Below are 27545 nucleotides of genomic sequence, written 5' to 3'. Positions count from 1 at the left end.
GGTTCTGCCTCCCATTTCCCTGTGGTGACTGTGACTTGGGCACCAATAAAGTCTCTGATGGCACAGGACACGTGGGCCAACGTGAAAAGCCTTCATTTGCTGACCAGACAAATCTCAAAAACACACACCTGCTGTCCTTGCTGCATAAAGGGGGTGTCGTCCAGGGAGAAGCCCCAGGCGGGGGCTACGTTGGGGTGCCCACGAGCCCTGCGGGGCCCTGACCCAGTGTCTGGCCGATCACAGCCGTCTCCCAGGGGCTTGAAGCCCACGTTGTCCAGGGGAACCCCGAAGGCCAGGAGCTTCGCCTCGTAGGTGCGCAGCAGGTCGTTGTGGGCCTGTGGGGACAGAGCAGTGTGGGAGGGGCCGGGCCCACAGCACGGGCTTGCCCGGGGGGCGAGGGCAACGGCGAGGCTGCCCCCTGCTCAGGCCCCCAGCTCCGTGGTAGGAGATGGTGCCGGCGAACCACACGGCCGACCTTCGCCAGCTGCTCACTCTGCCGGACCTGATCCTGAGCGCAGGTGACCCACGGTGGCCGACGCTGCCGTCACCCCCCCCTGCCCCACAGCCAGGGAGACCGAGGCGGAAGGACAGACTCAGAGCAGCACCATGGTCTGGGCCTGCTCCTGGCTCCACCGTCCCCAGGCCGCCCCGGCTCGCCCCCCATGTGTACACGTTCCCCGTCTTGTCCAGAGGCGCCCATCTCCTGCCCCCGGGGAGCATGCTGGCGGCCCCCGCCCATACCCAGCAGCTCGGGCCGGTCCACGGGTCTTCTGCTCCCTCTCCTCTGGGACGTGGGTGTTTTCAACGCAGTTCATTTCATTCGGACGCTTTGAGGGTCGGAAGAGCTGACGCATGAGAAATGCGTGGCCTGGCTTAACTCGCAGCAAGAGCCCAAGGGGCCTCGTTATCCTCAACCGTCGTCCAGAAAAGGGTGCCGGAGCTTGCAGTGGAGGGGTACAGAGGCAAACCGAGGCCGAGCTCCAGGGAGAGACTGGGGGGCTGACCTGGCTTCCACTCTTCACTAGGGTACGGGGGCCTCCTGACAATCAGATACAACCTCTAGAGATCCCCCAAGAGGCTGCACAGACCAGGAGATGGCCCTAATCTTATGCACATAAGTATCGGGGTGCCAGGGAATCTGAGGAAGCGTCCAGATGGGGCGGTAGGGCGGGGAGGGCCAAGAGAAGGCCCAAGACCAGCAACAGGCACTGCCTTCATCCAGGCGGCGACAGACGCAGAGGTCACGTCCACCCACAGATCCGTGGGCGCATCTAAGTCACTCGGGGGGCTGCCGCTGTGAATGCGTCCTCAGGCAGCGCTGTCTGCACCCCACAGGCAAGGCCCCGAGCGGGTGGCTCTGCCACGGAGCTGGGCACACTGGGTGCAGGGCCAGCCCTCACTGCTCAGGTGGGCAGGGACCGGGTCAGGGCATTCACGCCCTCCAGCTGCAGGGGCCCACGCCCGGGTGCGGCGGGGGCAAGGGGAGGGTGTGCGGCTTTCATTAGACTTACGAAGGGGTGGGAAAGTCTTAGACCCTGACTGTCCCTTGCTGGGGGATGGTGGCCTGAGTCTGGGGGAGCGCGGGAGGCCAGGTCAGTGCTATGGTGTGAGGGTGCGAGGCGGATCTGCTGGACGGGACAGATGGCCCTGTGACCGGCGCGCGCCGGCAGGCCCCGTGAGGGTCACCAGGACGGGCGCGGCCCTGGGCACGGGGATCCCGTACCTTGCAGACCCGGGCCAGCTCGTACTGTAAGTCCTTGATGGCGCTGTTCTTTGACTCCAAAACATCCTGAGGAGAGAGGCAGACGTGATTTTGAGACTCGTCTTTGGGCCGAGGCAGACAGGGTGGCCCAGGGTCTGGGGCTCCAGCAGGTGCCCCAGATGTGCAGGGAAGAACGGCCTGGCCCAACTGAGGTAGACACCCCCCTCCGAGAAGCCGGTGGGGAGGTCTCCAGGGAGAGGGGACACAGGACCCGGCTCTCCACGAGAACTCCGTCTGGGTGGTGAGATGAGCCGGGCCTGGCTGGCTCTGGAGCCACCCCCACCGCCACTGCGGCCTGGGGGGCCCTCACACCCTGACCTGCCGCCTGGAAGTCGCCCCGGCACAGGGATCCTGCCCACGAAGCCGGGTAACTGGCCAGGGCAGGCGAGAGCTGACGCACGGCCACCCTGGCCCACGGCGCTGGGACCAGGGCAGGGCTGTCCATCCCCCTGCCACTCGCTGGCAGCGCAGGGCCTCGTCCGGCCACAGGACCAGCTGTCCTTCCCAGGATCGGAGGCGGGAGAGTCCCCCGGCTGCCAGCGCTGCGCTCACGGCGGGTCACAGAGACGGCGGGCCCAGCAGGCCACGGTGCTGGTGCATCAGCTGACCCAGCCACCCATGGGCGCTGAGGCCTCATCTGTCCTATTACTGCTGTCCCCTGTGCCCAGGACAGTCCCAGCACCGAAGAGTGCCCCAAAGAACTTGACTCGAGTGAATGAAGGCTGTAACCCCTGTCCAGATGTGACCGCTCTGGGCAGCCATCCCCGGCACCACCACAAAGGCCTGGGCTTCCCTGACCCGACCGCCCACGCAGAGCAGGCCATCATAGTGTCCAGGGGGACGCTGGCAGCGGCCTCATTGAGTGCAGATGACTCAGCTGACCCCAGGTCTAGGTCTGTCGGCCTCCAGAAGCCCAAGATTGGGCCCAGAGGTTTGAGAATGGCTTGAGATGCAGAGTCTGACTGCTGAGCTGACTCATAGGTGAAGAAGGGGCTAGGGGGGTCTCGGACAAGAGCAAAGCCAGTGAGAGGGTGGAGGCCAGGTGCCACAGGCCTGGGACATGCTCCCCGCAGCTGAGGATCTGCACAGCGATCACAGAAGGGAGACGAGGGGGCCCCCAACCAGAGCCCAGACCACGTGCTGGTGGCAGCCGCATGGGGCGCGTCGGGAGCCGTGAGCAGCCTACCTCCAGCTTGCGGGACACGAGCGTCAGGGGCCGTGGGGTCCAGGTTGGAGGCCGCCAGCACCCATCGCTGAACTGCACCTCCTTCTTCTCCACGGCGGTGCTCAGCGCCTGCAGCTTGCGCTCCAGGACCAGGTTCCGGAAGCCAGCCTTCTGCTGCACCTCCAGGACGGCCGCGGTGAACCTGTGGTACAGCTCGTCCCGCTCCTGCTGCACCTGCAGACGGGCGGCGGGTCACACGCGCTCCTGGGGCCTCTGCCCCGTGCCAGGGCGCACTGCAGCAGAGCCACCGCCTCCTCAGCGTCGGCCACCGCGGGTCTGCGTCTACACACCGGTGCCCACACCCTCCTCCCTGCGACAGCGCAGCTGTCCACACTTCGGGGAGAGGAGGAAACACCGGCTGGACCCTCCCTGGGACGCTGTCTCAGGAAGCGGCAGGGCGCACTGGCAAGGCCTGGAGAGGTCCCAGGGGGTCAGGCCAGGCTGCCCCTGAGTTACAGCAGTGGGCTCCAGACGGACACGGGCAACAGACTCTAGCAGGTGGTGTGCAGGGGGCCTCTTGGGGACCGACCTCCTCTGCCCCTGGTCCTAGAACCCCAGATTGACGTGCCCCACAAACAGATCTAGAGCACAGCCCGGGAGCCACCTGCCTGTCCATCAACCGTATCTTTCATCTCCTATTACTGTTACCTGTGAGAAAACCAGGGCTCTGTAGAAATGTGAAAAGGGAACACCCTTTGACCCTCTCCTCCCAGAGGCCACCAGGCGACCATCTGCTGTGACTCCTTTGCTCGGCCCCAGCCTGCGGGCCCCTCGCAGGCATCTCTGAAGAAGCTGAATCCAGGTCTGCCACGATGGATGTCCCTGAGTGTACGGGACGGAACCGGGCCCGTCCCATCAACGCCGTCTGCGGCTGTGAATCTCCGCAGGTGAGTGAGAAGCTGCACGTGCCACAGCTCACGGAGACGGCGGACCCCGGGACGGAGGAGGGCATCCCTGCCGCACCGGGAACCTCAGAACCGCGCGTCCAGGGAGTCGCGTCCCCCCACAACCCCGGCGAGGCTGTGCGTGCGTGCGGGCCGGAGGCGGCCCCTCGGGCCCTGTGCGCGACGGGCTCAGAACAGCCCTCTGGACTCACTCTACTGGAAACCCGAATGCAAACCTCCTGGCCCAGTGACCCCACCGCTAGGAGGGGGCCTCCCTGAGACGGTCGCGCAGCGGCACAAGCCGCAGCAGTGATGCCGGGAACGGCGCGGGGCGGAGCGGCTGTCCCTCACGGGCCCCGGCTCAGCCACCTGCGCACTCGCCGGGAGCGAGAGGTGGACGTGAGCACGAGGCCACAGTGCAGGTGCCACTGGGGGCATTCCCGGGGCGACCCCACCCTCCATGGCGCACGGAGTCACAGCCACATGAGGGCCTGGAGGACGCCGGAAGCCACTACCCCGTGAGAACCAGCAGGAGCAGCAGGAGCAGCAGGAGCAGCAGGAGCAGCAGGAGCCGCAGGAGCCGCAGGAGCAGCAGGAGCCGCAGGAGCCGCAGGAGCCGCAGGAGCAGCAGGAGCAGCAGGAGCCGCAGGAGCCGCAGGAGCAGCAGGAGCAGCAGGAGCACCCTCCCACTTCCTCATGGACCCGGGGGTCCGTGAGCCCACGGTGTGTGCGTGATGGGACTTAGACACATGTACGTACCTGCCGCCCACCAGGGAGCCCGCCTGAGACCCCGGGCCGCCTACAGGACGTGCCACAGGCCTCTGCCTCTTGAGGGCAGAGGGGCGGGCGGTGGGGCCTCCCACCTCCAAACCCAGAGGCCCGGCCCGGCATGCAGGCCTTCGAGAAGCAGACAGGCAGGCACTGGGGAGGGCCCTCTGCGGCTGGAGCCCGGCCTGCTGGCCACGCACCTGGACGAACCGCTGTTCCAGCACCTCGTGTTCCCACTGTAGGTCCTTGAGCTCCTTCTCCGTGACTTTTAAACGTGCTTTTGTGCACTGGAGAGAAAAGAGGGTGCGGGCAGAAAGCACTCAGCATGCGGGCGGCCACGTGATCGTCGTGCAGGCCCCCAAGGGGGGGGAAGGCCAAAAATAACCACCAGAAAGAACAGGCTCAAAGGCACAAGCGGCCCAGCCCCACGGGTCGGGTAGCGGGGACACCTCTCACAGCGCACGGACTGCGGCCCCAGGACGGAGTCGGGCCCCTCCCGCCGGGCCCCGGGCCTGAGGAGCGGGTGGGCTGACGGCCCTTCTCTCCGGAGCCAGGGCGAGCTCGGCAGACACTCACCACCAGGATCTGCTTGTCCCTCTCGTGGTTCCCGAGCTTCTTCTGCATCTCGTTCATCTCCTCCCGAGCCTTCTGCAGAGGGTCTGCCAGGCGCCGGTTCTGCATGGACACCTCCATCATCTCCTTCTCCAGGTGGTCCTCCTTCTTCCGCATGTCCTCCATCTGCTCCTGTCAGCATAGGGCGGGTGCGGGGGGCTCAGCAGGCAGCACTGTGGCCTCGCCTGCCCCGAGACCGTGCCTGCCGGCGGCTCACACGCGAACCCCCTAGACCTGACTCATGTGCAAACAGAGTGTTCTGCACAATTTTAACTTATTCTGAATTTCCCAAAATGCAGTTCCATGAGATGTATTCACGATGCCCCAAGGGGCATTGTGGGAACTCTATCACTGCCGGTACTTGGGTGACCAAGGCGCCTGCCTGTGCCACGTGCTGCAGCCCCACTGCGGTCTGCCCGAGCCCGTACCCATCAGCTACGGCGGGGCAGAGTCCTGACAGCTCCCAGCTGCGGGCACAGAGATGCTGCCTCAGCCGTGAGCTTCAGTCAAGGGCACTGAGGGGCATTATCAGTATTCTCACAGGCAGGGTGCTGGGTCTGATGGGTCGGGAGCTGTCGGCACACCGGCCCAGCCTGCGCGATACCTTCAGGGAGTTGATGAGGGCCAGGTTGTTGAGCGTGATGTCATTGTAGTAGTTCTTGATGTCGGTGAATGCCTCCTCGTGCCGCTGCATGAGCATGTTGATCTGGCCGTTCTTCCTCTCCTCCACCTCATGGATCTCGGTCTTTCTCCGCAGGTCAAGCTCATCCCGAAGCATCTTCATCTTCTTATTGTACTTGGCCTTGATTTCTGCGAGGCGGCAGCAAACAGTGCAGCTCAGCAGGTGGAGCACAGGCGGCCTGTGCCCCTAGACGCGCTGCAGCCGGGCAGAGGCTGCGGGGCAAGGCACGCCACGGAGCAGGTGGGCGGAGGCGGAGACTCTTCCTGCGACGCCCACAGAGGACACGTCCAGCCCTCACCACCGTCCGCTGTCCTCTGCCAGGGGCTGGCACTGCTGACCAAGCCCTGCACGGGGCTTCTCAACAGCTGAGCATCCACTGACCCTAGTGGCACTCGCCGCGGCCCAGGTGGCCACCAGCCACAGATGGGGCTCAATTATTAACCAGACAGACTTCCGAGATGGGGCCTCCTCAGGCCAGGACCCCTGGAAAAGACCACCCTAAGAACACTGCCCACGAGACCGAGTGACCAGCACACGCTCCGGGCCACCGGCCCGTGCCGGGAGCGGGGCCTAGGCGGTGGCCACGGCCCCCAGCTCCCACGGAAGGGGGCCGCGCCGGGGCTCTGACGGCCCGTCACCTCAGGAGGTGCCCTCCCCCCTCTGCGCACCCGGGGGAGCCCCGCGCTCACAGGCCCCGCGGCGCCCTGCCTCCCGCCGGCTCCGCGCCACCGCCCGCAACGTGCGCGCGAGACACTGACCTCGCACTTGCCTCTCGAAGTCGTTCCGCATCCTGGTGACCTCCTCAGTGTGTTTCTGCAAAGGCAGGAGCAGGATGGGACCAGGGGACAGAGAGGGGCCTCGCGGTGCAGTCAGGCTCGGTGCCCCCGTGCGGCTTCCGGTGGGCGCCATCCCCTCGTCTCCGAGCTCTGGGCCGTGCCCAGAACAACACAGCTAAGGAGCCTCCGCATTTCATGACTCACGTCCCTTGGCTAAAGTCGCCTCTGAGGTTCCGAGAATGTTAACGGACTCTCCAGGCACTGACCACACTGGGCCCCCGCCTGGCCCCCCGCAGGGCGGAGGGTGCCGTCTGCACAGACCTGCCGGCCCTCTCCAGGTGCCTGCTGACCTACCTTAGCTGGGGCTCCGAGCAACATTAAAAATTATTTCAATAGACAGTGACTACATAAAAATTCTGAGTAATTTTTTTACAGTAGAAAAGTTTTATTAGCAGGGAAAGTCCACTTCCAGAAGCGGATGCAGGCCTGAGCACGAGAAGCGTGGCCCAAAAGGCCCTAATTGTTTTTCAGAGTGACACTTCTACACGAAAGGGCACTCTGGCCACGTGCTGCTGCATGGCCTCAGGTGAGCGGACAGCCTCACACCTCTGGGGTCACTGGGAACCAGCCCTTCGTGTGCTTCTGCCAGGCAGGACCGCGCGATGCTTGAAGGTCCGAGACTCGCGCTCCCTCTGGCTCCGGTGCGAAGTCTGTGACGGTATTGAGCTTTCCCAGATCCCCGTGAGGCTCAGCTGCCTGCACACAGTCTCGGCCTGCAGCCAGGAAGGGCCTTTGAAACCCGAAGTCGGACACATCCTCACTCTGCCCAAACCCTCCACAGGCCCCCGGCTCAGCCGAGGTCAAAGCCCCCGTCCTCCGGGCCTCCTCGCTCCGCTAGGCCTTTGCGTGGCCCACCGCCTGTCCCTTCTCCTGGCCTGGTCCCCCAGCCTGGCTCAGTCCCTAGTGCCTTTGCCCGAATGTCAGCTTCTCAGTGTGGCGTTCCCAGAACTCCCTACAGAGAAAGGGAGCGCCCCTCACCCCGGCAGCCCCCCGGCCCGCCATGTCCCCCTGCAGCACTCACGCCCTGGGGTGTACTGTGCGCACCTGACACCTCACCTCGCCTGCTCTGCTGGTGCAGACTCTGCTCTCCAGACCCTCCACCACCTGTGTCAGTCCCACTCTTCGGAGACCCCAGAGGTCAGAACAGGGCCTGGGATCTTATGGGCGCTCAGCAAACGAGTGTCAGCCTCCACCAGGAACCACCCCCCATCCTCCCAGCCAAGGACTCATGAGCCCACCTCGCAAGACAAACTGCATGGCCGCCTAGGGGACGGCGCGCAGGACACACTAACGGTTGTGTTTCCGAACACACCTGACACATACGGAAAGTGACCCTGGGCTGGGTTTTCCTCATGTCATTCTGCGGCTCAGGTCTGAGACAGGATTCTGGGCTTGGCCGCCAAAGCGGGCCTGCCTGGACGCACGCCTTCCGGAGCGCGCCGTCCCCGGCAGCCGGCTCGCGCACCTACCAGCCGCAGGTTCTTCACCACCACCTCGCCGGCCAGCTCCTGCTCCTTGAGCTCCGCCTTCAGCGCCCGCATGTCCTTGCGCAGCGCGCCCTCCTGGCTGCGGTGCTCCTTCTGGGCCAGCTTCATGACCACGGTGCCCTCAGCCTTCATCTCCGTCAGGCTGTTCTGATGCTCGTACAGCAGGTGCTTCACCTTCTGCTTGTAGACCTACGGGCAGGAGGAGTACCACCTACTCACCTGCACGCACACGCTCAGCTGCACAGGCATACCTGCGCACATGCTCACCTGCACATACAACACATGCCTGCACACACACACTCACTGCACAGCACATACCTGCACACACACTCACTGCACACACGCTCACTGCACGCATAGACACCTGCACACACACCTGCACACGCATGCACTTTTATAAAAAAATATCTCCAGGTTCCAGTGTAAAGGACACAAACAAAGGTCCCTCAAGCAAGGAGAGGAAGTGCCCCCGCCCACCCCAGCATCTCTGCAGTGGCCCCACTCACCTTGATCTCCACCTGGTGCCTCTCCTCGGCCTCCTCCATCTCCCGGTCTTTGTTCCGCAGCTCGGCCTTCTTCTCCTCCAGCTGCCTCCGGGTGATCTCCCAGAACGTGTGGATCTTGTCCCGCTCCAGCTGGAAGTAATTCCGCTCCTCGCGCTCACGGTCCAGCTCCTCCCGGATACGGCTGATGTGCTCCTCCACCTGGTGGGGCAGGGCAGAGGATGGGAGGGGCCTTGGGAGCACGAAGGCCACTCATCTAAAAACATGAGAGCTATATAAAGTTAGGAAGGCTCTGGGGACAGGACACATTCAGTAAACAGCAAAAATCTCTTGAATTTGGCCAATAATCAAAACCCAATCATATTCTTTCATACACTCCTGGGAATTTATACTAAATTTCTCAAAAGAACACAAGAGCTTTCTGCTCAAAGATATTAGCCACACTGTAATTAAAACAGCAAAAAAAAAAGGAAATGATCTAAGATGATTTTAAATACAAAAATGGCTGAGAAATTAAGGTATATCAACTACGAGATTATATGGCCCAAAGATATACAGACATGAAAATCATACAGCAGGATGCAAACACTTTCGCAAAATAATGCAGAATGAAAAAAAGTTTACCTTTAAAGATATATGGTAAGCAAAAACTGAACAAAACCAGTAGACCTCTGACAAACTTTGGTCCAGAGAACTGTCAATCAGCAAATAGGTTAAAAAAAAATTGGGCAGGCTCCCGGTGATCTGAGCACGACCTCAGGCCCCCCACTGCAGCTTTCCTCGCTGATGGCGCTTCCCCACAGGGAAGACACTTCTCACTTCAAGAGGGCCGAGGAGGTAAGATCCCCAGGTCGGGCGTGACTCCCCATGAGGGAGACACGGTACTCCAGCATCCGAGCAGGCCCTCAGCAGATGACACCATCTTCGTGTCAGGGACCTGCAGTGTCACTCACACAGTCTGAAACAGGGTCCCCTACTATGATTGGCTCACATTGTTAGATTTCGCCATCATTCAGTATTTAGATTCCTTATAAATATCCAGGTTGCTAGCTTCTCTTAACAAATCAGGAAACAGACAGCATGGGAGCCCAATGCCCACAAGGTAACAAAACAGTGAGCTGACTGCAGCTGCGCCCAGCCCCTCACTCCTCCTGGCACTGGGCGCTTCCGAGGTGTCCGTGCCGCGAACCTGCACGGGCGAGGCTCTGCGGACCCACCACCGCCACGTCACAGTTCCGTCTGCACACGGACGGGAAGGAAACGAGAAGACAAGAAACACCCCAACTGCTGAGGCAACGCGATGCACAACCCGCTCTGCACAGACCAGCCGTGGTGGCCCTGCAAAACACAACCTGGGCCCCACCACCCTCCGCTTAAACTGCCAGCGGCGCCCCTGCACGTTAAGTCCTCACTTAACATCTTCGATAGGCTGTGACTTTAACAGAAACGACGTACAAGGAAACCAGTGTCACCACGGGCTGATGCCATAACCCAGAGTCTGGGCTCCCCAGCATCTTATCCACATTACGATATGACGTCATTCGAGGGCCTGCTGTACAATCGGGCCGCTCTCAACCCCCGCCGGCCGCTCACAGGCAGTCGCCAGTAACACAGGCTAGAAGAGGCGCCACACTCGCTCTTGTGGTTTGCCACAGGCTACAGATTTAGGAGCCTTTTAATTAAAATTGTCATTATAGAATTAGGTCCTCTAGCCCTTAACTTCGTCAAGATGGACAACTAGCTTAAAATAATTCCTACTGTTCCATGGTAAATAAAATGGTAAACAAGAATGCTATGGATGCCTGTACTATGATAATAGTACAGGGGCATAAAAGGATAAGACTGAAAAGACACATAGAAAACTAAAAAATAGCTTTTGTATCAGGCAAACATTCCCTTCCAAATCCCTGGCACTGTGTAAAAAAGTTATTCGATGCAGCTGCACTGCGTTAAAAAAATATATGCACTGCATGTAGGAGTGCCGGCGAGGGCCACGGGGCCGGGAAGGCCGGGCGGGTCTGGACAGAGCGAGGGCCACGGAGACTGGGAAGGCCGGGCGGGTCTGGACAGAGTGAGGGCCACGGAGACTGGGAAGGCTGGGCGGGCCTGGACAGAGCCGCAGGAGCCCGGCTGTAGGGAGATGGACCAAGAGGCAGGGCAGGACGAGGGGCTGCTCGTCTGAAGGAGGTTCACGGAGACAGAAGGCCAGAGACGACGCAGACTGCCCCGCCCGCCCAGCTGCCCGCTCACCTGCTCCTTGCTCATGTCCTCCGGAGTGAGCCCGTCAACGATCGGGGTGCCTTTGCCTTTCCCTTTCTTCCCTTTCTTTTTGGGCGCCTTCGGTTAAAGAAGAGATGACTGGGTAAGGAAGGGAGGCTCTGTGTGGTGCCCACACCTTCTGGCCGCCTCTGATTCCCACCTGGGGTCACGTGGGAGCAGCGTGTCTGGCCCGGACACCATCGACCCCTCACTGTCGAACACAGCCCCTCAGAGCCCACCACTCCACCTCACAGGGTCCCACCCCAAAGGCACTCATATTCTCTGGAGAAGGAGCCACCTCCCCTTTTCAGGAGAGCGTCTGCTCCCCAGAAAGGAAGGGAGGGGCTTCATCCCAAACACGCTCCTTGGCACAGGGCAGAGACCGCCTTGGTGTGGGTGCAAAATTCACTCAGCCTCAAGAGGAAGAACCCCAATGCCAGCGTCCGTTGTCACCACGTGGGCCATGGCGCTCGGTGACCACCACAGAGAAACCTGCACAACTGTTCAGTGGGCCGGGAGAAGCGCCTCCTCAGCCGCCTGAAGGCTCCCTTCCCTCTGAGTGTGAACCCGCCCCCAGCCCCTGGACCAGAGGGCGCCCCCACCGTGGGCGCCCCCACCGTGGGCGCCCTGCCCCCTCCGCAGCACCTCTCGTGTCCCCCGGCTGTCACCAACTCGCAAGGTGAGAAAGAACCTTCCACCCCCTCGCACATCCCCACGTCGCACTCCCAAAACTCATGCTTCCGCCTTCACTTCCACCAACTCCCTGTGGCCCACGCTTGTGTGTGTGCCCCTACGTGCCTCCGTAACATCTTTATGATCACAAAAAAAAATTATGTGGAAATCTTAGCAAGCATGGAGAAAAAGGAAAAAGAGGAGAAAGAGAAGAAAAAGGAGAAGAAAAGCATGCATATCCCCATAAGTTAATAACCAGTAGAAACAGTTTGCTGATCTTTTTCCAGTTGATTTTCAAAGCACCACGCACTGCAGTCTTCGCCCCGAATGCGCATGCGCGTCGGCCCCCTTGCTCACCCTGACTCCAAGCCCACCCCATCGGAGGCGTCCTACTCACTAGCGACGCCCACCCTGCAGCCTGGAAACCCAGTTCCCGACAACTCCTTATTGGGGGGCAGGAGGGGGGCTAAGGGCCCTCCTACCTGAGAGGGGGTGGGAAGCTGGCGAGGCAACGAGCTCCCACCTTGCTGCCCTCAGCACAGACCTGACTCCTCGGAGGTTCTCCAAGGAAACGGCAGTTCCCGTACCCCGGGCGTTGCCCTGGGCACCCCATGGGCACTGGACCCTCTGTCCAGGACCTCTGGATGCAGAGGAACCCCTAGCCACTCTGGCACGCCCCCAGCCTCCATCCCAGCGACTAGAGGAGGTAAGGTGCCCCTGCGCCCCACTGTCCTCCACGGGGACGCTGTGAGGTCAGGCCCTAGGCCCCAAGGCTCTGGCTGGCGGAGCCCTCCATTCCGGGAAGGGCGTCGCCGGACGCGGCTTCTCCTTTCTGGGCAGCTCGCACCTCGGGCCCTGGGTCTGGGGCGAAGCGCGGGGCGGCTCTAGGACCGCCGCTGTGAGCACAGGCCCCCGGGCGTCCCGGATCTCAGTACGAGCGCGGGCGGGATCCGGGACCCGCTCTCCCAGGGGACCGTCCCACGAGAGCACCAAGCTCCCAGTCCCAGGGACCCAGGGACCCAGGCCTCCGCGTCCAGGGTCGCTCGGCGCGCAGGGCCGGCGACCCGCCCCTCCTCACCATGGCTGCGGACGTCCGGCCGCGCCGCGACCCGCAGACCCGAGCGCCGGCCGCGCCGAAGCTGCGCCGTCTCCCAGCAACCGCTGTGCGGTCCCGCGCGAGATCGCGAAGATCCTCGCGAGACTCCGCCCTCCTCAGCAGGCCCTGGCAACGGCGGGAGCGCGTCCCTAGCAACAAGCACTGGGCCCACCCAGGGCTTACGCGAGTCCGGTAGGATTTGCTTGCAGCTGGGCATCAGCCACTTTTGACCTCTCCGACGCCTCGAGACGCGTCTCCCTGTGGGATGTACGTGTACACTCCCGGCCTCCCCCAATAAACTTCAGTTCCATGAAGGGAGGAAGAACTGTTTCGCCCCCTTCTTACCTGCAGTGCCCAAGACAGTACACAGCAGGCGCTCAGTAAAGATGCCTTCAGTGCAGGAGGGAGGACGGCAATTAGATTCAAATTTGGGCTAGGACGGTGCCCCTGAGCCTGACCCCCCCATCCCCACCCCCCATTGACCATCTTGAAGATCCCTCCCCTGCTGGCCTGGTGAGGATGGGAGACAGCCAGGTTTCCATAAACCTTTAGAAGTAACAGTAAGAAAAATACGTTCCAGCTAGCTGTAAACTTTTGAAATCAGCAGGTGTCCCCTTCACAAAAACTGCTCTGACTGAAGAGGTCCCCTGCGGGCCCTGTTCTCACCCGGGAGGAAAATGCTAGAAACCTCTGCCACAGGATTCCAGACGGGCAGAAAAATCGAGTTATCAGGTTCCTTTCCTCATCAGTTCACGATTTCCAAAGCGAATTTCCGATCCCTGCCACCACACTATTACCTACATGTACCACTCTGTCACTCGGAAAGCTGACAGTTTGTCATAAGCAGGCGCCCATCTTTATACGCCACTTATGGTCTTTTCACTCAACTTCAGCATTTCCTAACTAGTGGTTTTGAATCAGGTCATGTTTTCCTCATCTGTTTTGGGATGCGGAAGATTCTAGAAGCTTCTCCCCTGGAGAGCTAAGGCGAGGACGGAGTGCAATGAAGAAAGACAAAGGCCTGAGTCTGACTGTCCCTCCCAGGGCAAAATAGCCTTATTAGCTGGGCTTGCTCAGACCTCAGACACCCACGCAGTGGCCAGGATCTGAGAGCCACAGGATGAGCCTGCGGGGCTTCCTGTTTGCCCACTCCAGCCCTGCCTGCACAGTGGGACTGCATTGACCCAGCTTGCACAGTCCCGAGTTTTATTTATAGCAGGTCCTGGGGCCTTTGTGAGGTCTGGTCCTGTCACTGTGCCTGGGCCAGGGCCTCCCAGAGGCGGTTTGCCAGGCAAGACAATGCAGCTGAGTAACACGGCAGAGTAATTATTATTGTTTAACACTTACTTTGCCGACCCAAAATGCTAGGTGCCTCATGCTGATTGGCTTTTGCTTTAGAAGTCTGGCTGGGAGTCCTGAATTAAATAAATGCATTAACAATAATTCCTTTCAGCAAAGAGGGCAAGAATCAGAGGGTTAGCTCAGGATAACCAGACAGGGTATTCATTCATCACAAACCAATAGAGTCGCTTGGTCCATCAGCACGGATGGCAGAGATGGATAGTTCAGGCAGCCCTGTGCTCCCAGCAAGGTACACAGTGACCTGTGCTTTTCCTATTGGATTTGAGGACTCTTTTTCAGAAAAGAGTCTTTTCTTCACATCCATGGCTTAAGATACTTTTATTCGGCATCAAGCTGTGCAGCTCAGAAACCCAGATAAATGGCATGAGTTTCCTAAAAAATCCAGAGCAAATATTAGTACCCACAAACCACTGACCACGTTGTTTAATATTTGGCTCTTCCTAACACTCACTTACTTGGTTGTCCAGGTCAACTGCCCCAGGTAGAATGCCTCGGGCCACTGGACCAGCTCAGCAGAGACCAGTATGTTAGGATAACAGAGTGCTTAAGAAGACTAGACTCTCTTAGAGATAAATAGTGAAACATTTACCTATGAAGTGATGTCATGTGGAGGCGACCAAGAGTAGAAAAACGAAATTAGCCATCATGGGAATCACTGAATAGGGTGATGGGTACATGCGGGTTAATTGTCTTATTCTCTCTACTTTGGTTTGAAAATGGTCTTAATGAAAAGTTAAAAATAAATAAACACTGGCTCCTGGGACCCCTTTGACAAGATATCCTCTGTATACATTTATTCATCTCTCAACAAGGACAATTATTAAACGGTAACCACTGTGTAGTTACTATGGCTGCATAATAAGTTACTCCCAACATGTAGTGGCTTAATGCAGTGACAATATCTATTTTGCTCATGAATCTGCAACTCTGCCAGGACTGGATGCGGACAGGTCATCTTGGCTCCACATACCAAAGGGGTGGGAGATGGGGGGGTCTCAAAGGACACACATGAGTGGCATCTTGAATGGCCTGGGCTGCCTCACACAGGGAAGCTGGGTTCCAGGGGAGCTTTCTGAGGGACAGCTAAATCTACCAGGGGACTCAGCTTGGGAAATCACAGAGCACACCTTCAGCCATGTGTCCTGCCCAGGTTCAAGCAGGAGTATAGCTGCGGAGTGTCTTGATGGGCATAGGCAATTCCGGAAGACACATAGAATCAGAAACATCGCTCTGACCATTTTGAGAAAATGCAATCTGCCTCCCTCTCTAACTTGGAGCAACCAGTGCCCACCCGCTGTCTACCCTCCCACCCCCTACCCCTGTAGCTCAGCTTTGTCCCTGAGAGGCCAAATTCTCTACCTTTGGGGCGGCACAGAGGCCAGTGGCTTGTCCTAGTGGGTCAGGAAATCATTTTAGGCAGTTGTAAACAGCAGTTTTTGTTTTCATTTGTTTTGTACACTGAAGAAAAATGAGACTTATTAGCCTGCTTCACTGACTGAGAGTCTCAAAGGCCTTGGGCTCTGTCATTTGAGCTGGGCTGAGAGTAAGGATTTTGTGGGGCTGAAGCTGTGTGAACCACCCCGCCTCTGAGTGGGTGCCTTTCCTGCAAACACCAAGTTCATACCTGTCCCCTACCTCTGAGGGCCTTTTCCACCACAAGCTGTGAACAAGTTCTTTCTCCCTGAAGCTTTTCCTTCAGTTTGTTTTATTTTTGTGAAAGTGCAGACCTTGGGCTTGGCTTCGGGCCTTCTGGCTTTCTGTGTCTGTGCGATCTTGAGAAGGTTACCTACCCTCTCTGTGCTCAACTTCTTCAGCTGGAAAACCAGGATCCCATCTTCCTAGGATCACTGGGAGAATTGATGAGATCTTGCGCTCCAGGGCTTGAGTGAGGTCCTAGGGAAGCAAAGCAGCGTTTGGGGGTGGGACTGGATTGAACCGTTTGGTGCTCTCAACAAGCCCGGACCCTGCCTCCGCTCCCAGGAGCGCCCTCCCTGCCGGCTCCCATCTCCTCAACTCCCATCCCCCACCCACGACCCCTCAGCTTCGCCACCACCCCCCACCCCGTTTCCTCATAACACCCATTACAATCTGCAGGTCTGTGCTTACGGTCCCTCGTCTCTGGTGTCGGCTCCGCCTTTCCCTCTCCTTGTGCAAAGCGCGGGCTCATAGTTGGCGCCCCATACATATCTGGGGCGCAGGGTCACAAATGGACAGCCGTCCGCGCGGCTGCGGGGCGAGTGTGCGCTCAGGGGTGGGAGGCCGCGGCCAGGCCCGCGGGGTCGGCGGTGGGGGCGAGGTCGGCGCCGGGCGGGAGTCCGCAGGGCCGGGGCCGACAGGGGGCGCGCGCGGGCCGGGGCGGGGCCGCACCTGTGCCGCGGGGCCGCGGGGAGGATGGGGCGGCCGCGGCCCCGGAGCAGCTGCGGGCCCCGCCCCGCGGGCTCCTCCCCGCCGCCGCGGCCCCCCGGCTGCTGCCCGATGCGCGGCGCCGGGAGCCGGGAGCCAGGAGCCGGGGCCGAGTCGCCGCCGCAGCGGCAGGGACTCTGGGGCCGGGCGAACGCCGCCGGCCGCATGGAGCCCCCGGAGGGCGCCGGCCCGGGAGGTGAGTGCGGCCCCAGCCGCCGGGAGCGACGCCCTGCCCGCAGCGAGCCGCGGCCCCTTCTCCCCGGCCCACTAGTCTGCCGCGCCCGCGGGCCGCGGACACCGCCGGCCGCTCGGGCGCCCGCCGCGCCGGGCAGGGGGCGCACAGACCGCGTCCCCGCCCCCCGGTCCTCTGCGCGCCGGGCCCCGGCAGCCGAGCCTGGCGGTCCCCTTGTGGGTGGTCCAGGGTTTGTTCCTGGAGCCCTCCGAGCCGAGCCGTGGATCTGGGGATCAGCGCCGGAGTTTGGGGTCCGGGTGGGCGAGACGTGGGGGGCGACTCTGCCCTCTTGGCGGCGCGTCCGCTTTGTTCGCCCAGCAGCGGCTCCCGGGGCTAGGGCGGCGGTGGGGTGGGAGGGGGCCGCGGCGGAACCCTGCTCAGTACCGGACTGAGAGGGTCTCGGAGGGGACACGGCCTGCAGGGGGTCTCGGAGGGGGCACGGCCCGCAGGGGTTGCCGGCCTGGGCAAGGCCCAGGGGAGCACACATCTGGGAGGGCAGGTGTGCACGGAGAGACCCCCGCCCCCGCAGCCGGTCAGCTGTCCGGGACTCTGGCGGTTAAGACCCTCCCTTAGCGAGAGGAAACCTAGGAACCCCTCTCGAGCCCTTCAGGAATGTTTGTGGGCGCCGTCCGCATCGCAACTTGGATGCAAACTGCACGACTCCTCAACCCGCCTACCTGGCCAGGCCGCAGGGGCATCCTTGGTTTCCTGGGGATCCCATCCCACGGAGCCACTCCCTGAACTCGCTGAGGATGCCCCAGCGGCACCAGCGGCCTCCTCCGAGACCCAGAGTGCTGGCCCGGGAGGTGTTCCGAAGCAGTGGGTCCGTCGCTGCTGTTTGCAAGCCGGGTAGCGCAGGTGCGTTCCAGACAGCTGCCTGGGGGCCCTTTGCGACTGGCAGGCACAGCCAGACACACCCAGGGGCTAGAGGGTGGGTTTTCTTTGTTTTGTCATTTGTGGGCGGGATCCAGCTTCCCTCCCCGCCCCCCCCCCCAGGCGGACAGTCCCCGGACCTCCACCCCCACCCTGCACAGCCCAGTGGCAGCTCTGTGGGTTGTGAAGGGGACCATTTAGAGAGCAAGGGCTGGGGGCGCAGTCGTGAGATGTGGGCACAGCAGCCTCCCATGGGCCTGTGTCCACTTCTGTCAGAAGAGACAGCCCCTCCGCTGCAGGCCTGTGGGAGAGGACCCGAGGGCCCTTCAGTGACTGAGCCTCACTCACTGGAAGCCTCAGCCCGGCTCCCTCAGTGCACAAGCCTGCACCTGCCAGGTGCTGTTCTGTGCGGGCACTGTGGTGGGGCTGGGGCCACACTCAGGACTCACGCAGGTCATCCCGTGGCCATTTCCTGCCCGCACAGTGGGCTGGCGACCCCCATGCTATGGGCTCTCATGAAGTCACGTGAGGGTGGCTGTGACCGTCATTCTCAGGTCACTAACACATTACTCTGGAGCATGTGGAGCACACACACGAGTAAAGGAAGCAGTATGGTAAAGCCCCAAGAGCCACCTCCCGCCTGCTAAACCAGATCCCCGCCCCAGCAGTAATTTGTGGGAAATCTAGACATACTTCACCCATAATTATCTCTAAAAGATAAGGTTCTTGTAGAGCATAATCAAAATCTTGTTTTTGCACCTAAACAAATTAACCATAATTTCTTAATGCTCGAAATGTACAGGCACGAAGATGAGAAGCGTGAGGGTGTGGTGGAGAGTGTACTTCCTGAAGAGCCCCCCAGCTTTGCCTCTGGAAAACCAGAGTCCCAGTCCACCTTCCCCGGAGAGGCTGAGCCTGGCTGGGGCCACCAGCAGCTTCCGCATGTTCGGGGGAGGGGCCCTGAATCCAGGATAAGGACCTGGGAATGGGCCGCAGGTGCCCCACCTCTGTGACCCTCTCTCCCTCCCTGCGCCATTTGGGTTTCTATGGCTTTTATTCACTTCATTAACTTGTTTGTTCACTCATGGGTGTGTGCAGTGTGCCTTGATGCTGGGGCAAGGACCTGGACACATGGCAAAGAACTTGAGATCTGGGCCAGGTTCTCGGCACAAATGTGCTGGAAAATAGGTCAGCAGCATAGCACAAGAAACCCCATCAGCTCCACTCACATCAGCAGCCAGCCCTGGGTGAGGACAGGCTGTGGCACCCCAACTCCGTTCTCCCACAGGGGCTGTGCTGGGCTGAGCACCAGGTGTTGCTTTCCCATGGGCTGGGCCTCCTGGGGCATCAGAAACACCCGCCATCTCTGCCCTGCCCTGGCTGACTCTGGGGCTGCTAAGCCACCCAGCTTGCGGCTCGGTCGGGCTGCCAGGCACCTACCCCTTGCCTGCCTGTGAGATCACTACTCTGCTTCGAACCCCAGGAAGAGCAGTGGGTGTCTCCTGCAGAGATTTGTCCCTTTGCCCGCCAAGGTATCAGACTGATGCGCCAGACAGCCGGTCATTAACTGTGACTGTGGTGTGGGGCTGTGGCTTCACTCACTCTGCAGACATCCACGGTGCACCTGCTGTGCACGAGGATGAGCCTGGGTCCTGGAGCTCACGCTGCTCACACCCAGCCCCGGCATCTGAGCCTGGGGCCTGGTGTTTCCACAGAGGATTTTTTTACATTGAGAAATAATTCACGTCATAAAAATCCATCCTTTTGCCGTGTACAATTCAGTGTTGTTAGTGTACGCGTGGCCTCAACTTACACTGATTCAACCTCGAACTTTCGACTTTATGGCAGCGTCAGAGCGATACGCATTGCGAAACCGCACTTTGTTTTTATCTTTTCCCAGACTAGGGATACGATGCCCTGTCCCTCCCGTGATCTGAGCATGGTTAACATCGGCTGGGCTAAGCTATGATGCCCAGTAGGCGAGGTGTATTAAATGCATTTTCAACTTATGATACTTTCAGCTTGCTGGAATGTAACCCCCTCGTAAGTCAAGGAGCATCTGTATCCACGAAGTTGCACAATCATCACCATCATCTAGTTTTAGAATATTTCCATCACCCCAAAAAGAAACCCCGCGCCTGTCAGCAGTCACTCCCCATTCTAAACCTAGCCCCTGGCTACCGCCAATCTACTTCCTGTCTTTTCTAATTCGCCATCTACCCTCCGTAGAGCTGCCTGTTCTGGGCATCTGGATAAATGGAATCATGACGTACGGCCCTTTGTGACTGGCTCCTGGCGCTCACCATGATGTTTTCATGGTCTGCCCACGTCGTAGCATGTCAGTGCGGCGTTGCTTTCTCATGGCAGAGTAGTATTCCATTGTCTAGATGGACATTTGGGTTTGATTCCGCTTCTACCAAGAGTAGTGCAGTGGTGAACACTCTCATGTGCAAGTGCTCGTGTGGACGTGCGCTTTCCATTCTTTGGGCTAAGCATAGGAGTGGAATTGCTGCTTCATGTGGCGACTGCGTTTAACGGTCTGAGGAGCAGTGGGTGCCCCTGCTGTGAGCACCCAGCCCAGACACAGCCACCCACTGCACCACGGCACGCCATCCCCAGGGCTCAGGGCCCTGTGTCCCTGCATCTGCGTTGGCATCTTGACTCAATCTCCCATTTCCTTTACCTTCTTCTGGCCATAAGACCAGTGTCTGTCAGAAGCTACATCTTCTGCGTTTTCCTGCCCCCCACAGCTTCGCCACAGGCCAGGGCAACAGCATTTATAAAGACCAGGCCAAGCCAAAGGGGTATGGAAAAGAATCAAAACCTAGACACGCTGCGTCCTGTGGACTGTGACACGTAGTTGCTCTGCTGTTTCGGGGATGCTGGGATTTGATCGAATGTGCTCCGCGCGGTGCACGGCCCGCTGTGCCTGTGGGGGTCTGTCCCGGGGCTGTCCAAGGCCCCCAGGCCCCAGGATCTGTAGCGGAGTGCCTCTCCCCACTCTGGGGAAGGGGTGTGCTGTTTGCCGGTGTCCCCAGGTGTGGCACAGCTCCCTCTAACAGGAGAACAGCGCCCACTACCCCTGCAAGCTGCCCACCCCACACAGGGCAGGAACATGTGCTTTGTCCATGCAGTGCCCCCAGTGCTCAGGAAATCTTGTTTGGGTGGGTGGATGGATGGATGGATGGATGGATGAATGCCTTCTTGTCAAGATGAGGGGCCCCACCCAGTGACACGGGGACAGGGTGCTGTGAGCAGAGACCCCGCCTCTATCCCATCTTTCAGAAGTCCCCCTCCACCTGGGTCGGGGCCAGGGACCTGCTCCTGCTCACCTGTGGGCGTGGGGTCAGGGTTTCGCCTCCCTCCTCTGGCCCCTGCTCTCAGCCTTGTGCCATGGCCAGGAACAGAGGCTGGCGGGAAGTGGCTGTGAGCTCAGACCCCATCATCCCCTGTGCTGTGTGCCTGGGCCGAGCTGAGCCACTACGTGCTCCGTCTCTAAAGCCCAACACTCAGCGTCCCTCCCCCACAGCTGCTTGTGACGTTAGAAACAGTGGTAGGGCCGCGCCTGGCACAGAGTCACCGTCACTACTGCCGTTATGACCCGAGTCACCGGCCCCATTTGGGTTCTCTAGATAGATGGCAGCACCTGCCGTGAGCACCCCGCCCGGACACAGTCACCTACCGCCACAGGCTGTGGGTGTGGAAGTGTCTTAGAATTGTGGCCACGGCACAGGCCAGCGGGGCGCGAGCCCACTCCCACGCACCTGCGCCACCTCCCACTGAAGAGACAGAGCGTCCTGCAGAGCGAAGGCCCCCCCGGGCACTTCCTGGATCCTGGACAGGGATTCTCAGATGTTGGTCTGAGGTTCCAGGCAGAGGTCCCTGCTCACCCAGCTCACAGCAGGGGCACGTCTCGCGCGGCCTCTGGGCCAGGAGGTGTCCTTGCCAGGCTGGTAGGCCAGGACAGGAGTGGGTGTAACTCTACCCTCCCAGGATGCTCAGAAGCCACACTCCGGCAGAGGGGGGAACCGGATCCCCTGAGTCCTGTCCAGCCTGGCCTGCCCCAGGGTCCATGTGGTGACACAGCCCGGTACAAAGCTTGACAGGCTGCCAGTCAGCAGCTCCACCTTCCCTTGGCCACACTTCCTGTGGGGGGAGAGTGGGGGTGCCCTCCCGGAGGAGGCCAGGACGGCCTTGCTGGCTCTGCAGCTGGGGGTCGATGCCCACTTCCCACTGAGCTGGGGACCCTCCAGACCCACCCTCCCCGCGGGGCGGCATGCGGGCTGCTGGCTACACAATTGGGGAGGACAGTCCTGCCCCTTGCAGGCAGCTGCTGGCACTGGGGGCCCCAGCTGGGGCCCCCTCGGCCCACCGCTCCAGGCAGCTGCTCTGGGGGCTCCGTCTGCGCCCCGCTCTCGGCGCTCAGCTGGGAGTGGGCCGGGGGCTCTGCAGGGCACGAGTCCGCACCTCGCACCTGCTCCGTGGGGTCCCAGGGGAGGGCGGCAGCAGAGCCACTGTGGGGTCATGGGAGCCAAGGGGCCCGGTTACCTCAGGGGTGTGCGAGCAGGCTCTGGAACATTCTGCAGGAGCTGGTAGGGGGCATGGGTGGAGGGATGCGAAGTGAGAGCAGCAGACGGCGAGACTGGTGGCCCTCGGGCCAGCGGTCCCACCTCTGGGTGGCAGTCTCCACCGAGCAGATCCCCAGGAGACCTCCTGCCCTTGTCTGACAAAAAACTTAAATATAAAAAAGTGAGCAATTATATATTTCAAAGAAAAATTGCATAAAAAAACTCCTGGAGGAACACTGTCCCAGTCATGAGGTGTAGTTGGTGGCCAGGGGGTCTGCTGCCTCCCTGTTCTGTCACAGTCCACGGAGCCAGTCCACGCAGGACAGGCAGGTGAGCAGGGGCCAGTGAGGAAGTCCCCATCAGACCTTCACAGCCTGTGTTCTCCCAAGCTCAGGCACGGCGGTGTGGGACCCCCCATGTCTCCTCCCAGGTAATGCATTCTGTCTTTTGTAGAAATAGTTAAGGAGGTTGAGGTGCCACAGGCCACCCTGAGCACCCCGGCCCACGGGACAGGAGACAGCTGCCACTCGCCTGTGGCTGAGGAGGAGGAGGTGGGCATCTCGGGACCGGCACCAGGGCTCCTGCAGGTTACAGAAAGGAGGCGTAAGTACAGCTGACATGCCTGGCATGCTCCATGGGGACCTGGGCCCCCCAGGAACTGGGGGGCAGGGGCCACATCTTATCCAGACACTCCACGGGGTGTGCTGGCCATCGAACTCTTAAGGCTTGGTCCCCTAGGCCTTGGTTGTGCCATCTGTAAAGTGGGGGACCCCAGAAGGTGTTCGGTCTGAAGTGTGGGGAGCAGAGTTGGGGTCTGGCTGCCCCAGGCTCTATCCAGAGATCTGGTTCTTCCCGGGGTTGTGTGGGGGGCCTGCATGGGGGCCTGGCGTGGGGGGGGGGCCTGTGCCGATGACAAGCCCCCACCCCCAGAGCCCCTGAGCAGCGTCTCCTCCCTGGAGGTGCACTTTGACCTCCTGGACCTCACGGAGCTGACAGACATGTCCGACCAGGAGCTGGCCGAGGTCTTCGCGGACTCTGACGATGAGAACCTGGCCGGTGACTCGCCAGCAGGTGGGGCTGGCGCTGGGGTGCGGCGGGCGGTGCGGGCAGGTCCCGGGGTCAGGACCACCGGGCACTGCTCCCTGCAAAGCCCTACTTCTGAAAATAATTTTCTCTCGATTGTGTTTAAATGAGTACTCGTCACCAGTGCTGTTTTAGTCAGCATATCTACATTCTGCGTACCTGTTGTGCCCAGCTTTAAGGGGTCTTCCTCTTATGGCCACCCGCGGTTTTGATTTTCAAACGCCAAAGGCCAAAGCCACAGATCTACTGAAGGTGGCATTTAAGGAAGTGTGAACTTAATCACGAGTTAAGCTGAGCAGAGCGGGGTGCCATTCCACCGCCCTGGCCCCGCCTCAGCTCAGCCTGCCTTGTTTTCCCCTTCAGTTCCCAAAGGGGCACTGCCCTTGGCCCAAGACCCCAAAGGCCTCAGAAATGGCAAGGCAGCCAGCAGGGGTGTGTGGGCCCAGTGACCTGCTTCTCTCCCTGCTCATGCCGTGCAGGTGGAGTCTGGGGGCGAGAGGCTCATATTCCCAGCCCTGCACTCGGCCAGGCTCACACGTCTGCATTGCTGGTGGCCTGGCCCTCCACTGTCTAAGCCCCCAGGGGACCCCAATGTGTGACTGGACCTCATGTTGGAGGCACCCACAGGCCCAGCCCAGTAGCTGCAGGAGACATTCAGAGCCCCCGGCCGTGCTGAGCCCACCTCCGTGTTCCTACCAGGCCTGCACCCACTGCCCCGGCCCGGCTGTCTGAGATCCCCGTCCTGGACCCGCACCAGGGCTGGGCAGAACCGCGAGCTGCAGCCCCTCGGCACCTCTGAGCGGCAGCCAGCGACTGTGGACACGATTCTCACTGTGGAGCCGCCGGAGGAGGACTAGGCCGGCCCAGCCAAGGCAGGGGAACCCCACAGTCGTGGCCCAAGGACACTGCCCAGCCCACATTGCTCTGGGTCAGGGCCTCGAGGCACCCCAGCACAAGCACAGCCCAGTGGCCTTAAGTCCAGCTCTCTCCTCATCCCTGGGTCAGGGCTGATACCCCCCAGGGACGGGACGCAAGTGGCCTGGGCCTTGTGGAAATCTGTCTGCAGGACCAGTGCTCTCGTGTGTCATAAGATCCCAGAGTGGGTGCCAGGCGAGGGGGGAGCTGACCAGATGACAGCGCTCTGCAAACCCCCTGGGGGTCTTGGGGTTCTGGCTGTGAATGGCCATGCCGAATCCCAGACCACAGATGCTCTGCTGTCCAGCCAGTTACGGGGGAGGGGTGTCAGTCCTGAAAAGTGTCACCTTGTTTTCAACCTCGTCCCCTTTCTACCGCCCACGGGGCACTGCTAGCACCAGGGCCCTTCCCCGGGCCCTAAAACCTCGCCTGTCGATCCCTGTGGGGCAGCTGGACCCGCCCTCCTTGGCTCAGACACCACATGTGGCGTAACTGCCACCAACTGCTAGATGGGTGGGGGCAGGCGGGGTTCATCTCCTCCCCATTCCTTGCCCAGGACGCATCTCACAGCCTGTCATGTACATGCATGGGTCTGTCTCCAGCTGGCATTCTGGCCTGGGATGGAGTGGCCCAAGGGCCGCTAGGGTCGTGAGGGGACCTGGCCACTACCTCAGGCCCCCAATTCAGGGGCACCAGGCTCAGCTGCCACAACACTGCTTTTTATGTGCTAAAGGACAGAACAGGCTTCTGCCGACTGCGAGTCCAAGATAGTTTTAATATAAATGCGTGAGCTTGCTTTTCGTCCTCAAGCCAACCTGCTCTGGCCTGCTGCTCACTGAACCATTGCTGGGGAAGGCACGTGGGCCCCCCGTACGTGGAAGGCCAGTCCCCGCGGGAATGCAGTTTGCCTCCCATGCTGGGGCCTGGGGGGGGCCCTGCCTGCCCTCCGCCCGTGACGGGCAGCAACACGAGGGTATTTACCAGGCAGGCAGTAATCTCACTGCACACTGATCCTGTAAGGGCAGCCGAGAGCCCTACCCACCCTACCTGCCCGGGTCTTCCTTCCGATTTCTGTCTTTCTTGCTGCAGCTTCCAGAGCTCGATTATAAAAAGTGGGATTAAAATGTCACCCATCCTAAGGCCCAACTATGGTCTCTTCCTTTGTAGCTGTCATGAGCTCAGGGGTGCATGCTGGCGGGCGGGGGGGGGGGGCGGGCTGCTCCAGGAGCAAGCTGGTACTGTTGTTTTTCCAGCTGAGGCCACTGGGGGCCCCTCTGTGCTGCACTCCGGACTGCTTATTTGGGTCACATTTCGGGAACAAGTGCCCTGGATCTCAAGTCATGAAAATGAAGCCCCTGCCCCCACAGAAGCCCAGGCTAGACGAGGTGCGGGTGCCGCCTGGACAGCCTCTTCCCAGCCCCAGGGGGTTCCCAGGAGCTCCAGGGCAAAACCCCAACCACTGTAATCCCCTGTGAAACGAGGGGCCCAGAGACAGGGCAGGGCGCCAGCCAGGTGGTTCCTCAAACCTTACGCCTCCTCCACTGAAGATCCTCGGGCAGGTGACCTCTGTCCACGGGCCCAGGAACTGACTCGAAACTCGTGCAGAGTATCAAGGTGGTGTGAAGGCCACAACAGGTTGAGGGAGCAAAGGAAGGGGCTGAGAATGGGGGTGCAGGCAGAGGGTGCAGTAGGCAGGGGAAGTCATTGAGGGTGCCAATGGCCAGGTATGGCCATGGCTGTGCCCAAGGAAGGGCTGCACCCAGCCTCAAAAGGAAGAGACCCCCAGGCTCTGGATGCCACGAGTGGGGCCTTCCTGGGATCGAGGGGAGCATGCCCTCTCCAACAGAGGGAGCCCCGAGATAGGACCCTGGCAGGACCCTAGGCAGCCACTAATAGAGACTGGCTGGTGGAGGCTGCCTTAGAGAGTCAGCCTCGGAAACTTCAAGACACAGCAGTGCATATTTCACAAACAGTGGACGTCAAAAGTGCTTGTCCCAAGCGGGAAATGCTATTTTTGAGGGAAATATAACAAATGATCTGGACAACTTAAGACTGAATCCCAGTCTGGTCCTGGCCGGGCTGAGGGCGGTGGGTGCCTTCTGTGAACTCGGGCTTCCCCCCATCGCTTGCGCAGAAAACACAAAACTCAAAACACGCACTCACACAAGAACAATCACTGAGGTGTGGGTGCACCCAGAGAAGTCCGCCACCTACACAACTCAAAACACACACTCACACAAGACAGTCACCGAGGTGTAGGTGGACCCAGAGAAGTCCGCCACCTACAACCTAGACAGGACCAGAGACACTAAACAGAACCCGACACGGGTCACAGGAGGCGGCGTCCCGCGGCCTGGCCACGGTCCGGGAGATGTGAGTGCGTCCAGGGTCCCCACGGACCCCCAAGGACCGGCCAACAGAACCAGGAAGGTGCCTTTTATTCGGACGCCGAGGCCTCAGACATTCCGGATTCCCGTCGGGACCGGGGACAAAGAGCGTGTCCTAAAAGTTGCGTCCTTGACGACCGTATTAACCCCGCCGTGGCATTCAAGGGCCCCGGAACGTCCCAGGCTGGCCACCCCTTTGAATCCGTAACAGGGACAGCAACCGCTTCGGAGGCCGGTCCGGTCTTAGATCTCAGGGCCGCTCCCCGAGATCTCGCTGGGGCCTCCAAATGTTGTGGCCGCCAGCCCCCGAGAGACACGCGGACCACCAGAACTCAGTGAGCGAGTTATAGGAAACACTCTTTATTCGGCCAGCTGGGTCTGCCAGGGGTACGCAGACCCCAAGTTAGGCAGCCCCGAAATGTAGAGGTACAGGGTTTTTAAGCCCAAAATCCCGTTCTTCATTCCGTCTCAACACAAAGGGCTACCTTTCTTCTATTCCCTAGCTGTCAACTCACAGGTCAGGTGCGTAAGCGGGCGTACAGAAGCAGAAAGCTCGTTTAGAAGGTCATGTTCCCGTAATCAAAGACCTACGTGCCCATAGCCATAGTCAAAGAGTAATTTCCAGTAAGAGTCAATTTTTGAGCCACCACATTGCCCGCCGGCCTTAGCAGGCAATCAAATCTTTGATTCTTCATAGAGAATTTGCCTATGGCCTCGATTCTGTAATACTAAAAGACTTATAGAATGAACTCTTTTTCTTATATCTGTAAACAAGAAATTAAGGCAACATGGGCCAAAAGTCAACAAGAGGAGGAGGATGGTAGCGGGTCTAGCTACAGCAGATAGAAGGGTTGTCAGCCATGGTGACCAACCGAACATCCTATGAACCTAGTTATTTGATTCCAGTCCCTGTCTTTCTCCGGTATCTAACTATCT

General features: G+C 60.2%; 2 protein-coding genes across 3 annotated transcripts; one reads left to right on the top strand and one right to left on the bottom strand.

The window, feature by feature from the left end:
* Positions 1-77: 77 nt before the first annotated feature.
* LOC118600296 (dynein regulatory complex subunit 4-like) lies at positions 78-12860 on the bottom strand. Its single transcript, XM_036226964.1, is given in 14 exon segments — positions 78-250; positions 252-335; positions 1724-1789; positions 2949-2975; positions 2977-3009; positions 3012-3161; positions 4840-4926; positions 5216-5383; positions 5856-6061; positions 6692-6746; positions 8239-8445; positions 8763-8960; positions 11010-11096; positions 12769-12860. Coding segments are annotated over 14 exon segments (1437 nt in total). The 5' UTR covers positions 12772-12860; the 3' UTR covers positions 78-184.
* Positions 12861-16525: 3665 nt separating this feature from the next.
* LOC107502964 (dysbindin domain-containing protein 1-like) lies at positions 16526-25368 on the top strand. 2 transcript variants are annotated; one of them, XM_036226961.1, is made up of 4 exons: positions 16526-16747; positions 22678-22827; positions 23155-23295; positions 24007-25368. In XM_036226961.1, exons 1-4 carry the CDS (start codon positions 16540-16542, stop codon positions 24162-24164), a joined length of 657 nt encoding a protein of 218 aa, XP_036082854.1. In that variant the 5' UTR covers positions 16526-16539; the 3' UTR covers positions 24165-25368. The 2 variants fall into 2 exon arrangements, with proteins under 2 accessions (XP_036082854.1, XP_036082856.1); XM_036226963.1 differs by lacking the exon at positions 16526-16747 and adding an exon at positions 17321-17641.
* Positions 25369-27545: the final 2177 nt, after the last annotated feature.

This window comes from Rousettus aegyptiacus, unplaced genomic scaffold (genome assembly GCF_014176215.1).
Source record: "Rousettus aegyptiacus isolate mRouAeg1 unplaced genomic scaffold, mRouAeg1.p scaffold_m13_p_9, whole genome shotgun sequence".
In the NCBI taxonomy this organism is placed as follows: domain Eukaryota; kingdom Metazoa; phylum Chordata; class Mammalia; order Chiroptera; family Pteropodidae; genus Rousettus; species Rousettus aegyptiacus.
The sequence above is the reverse complement of the archived record's forward strand: the minus strand, read 5'-3'. Positions and strand labels throughout refer to the sequence as shown.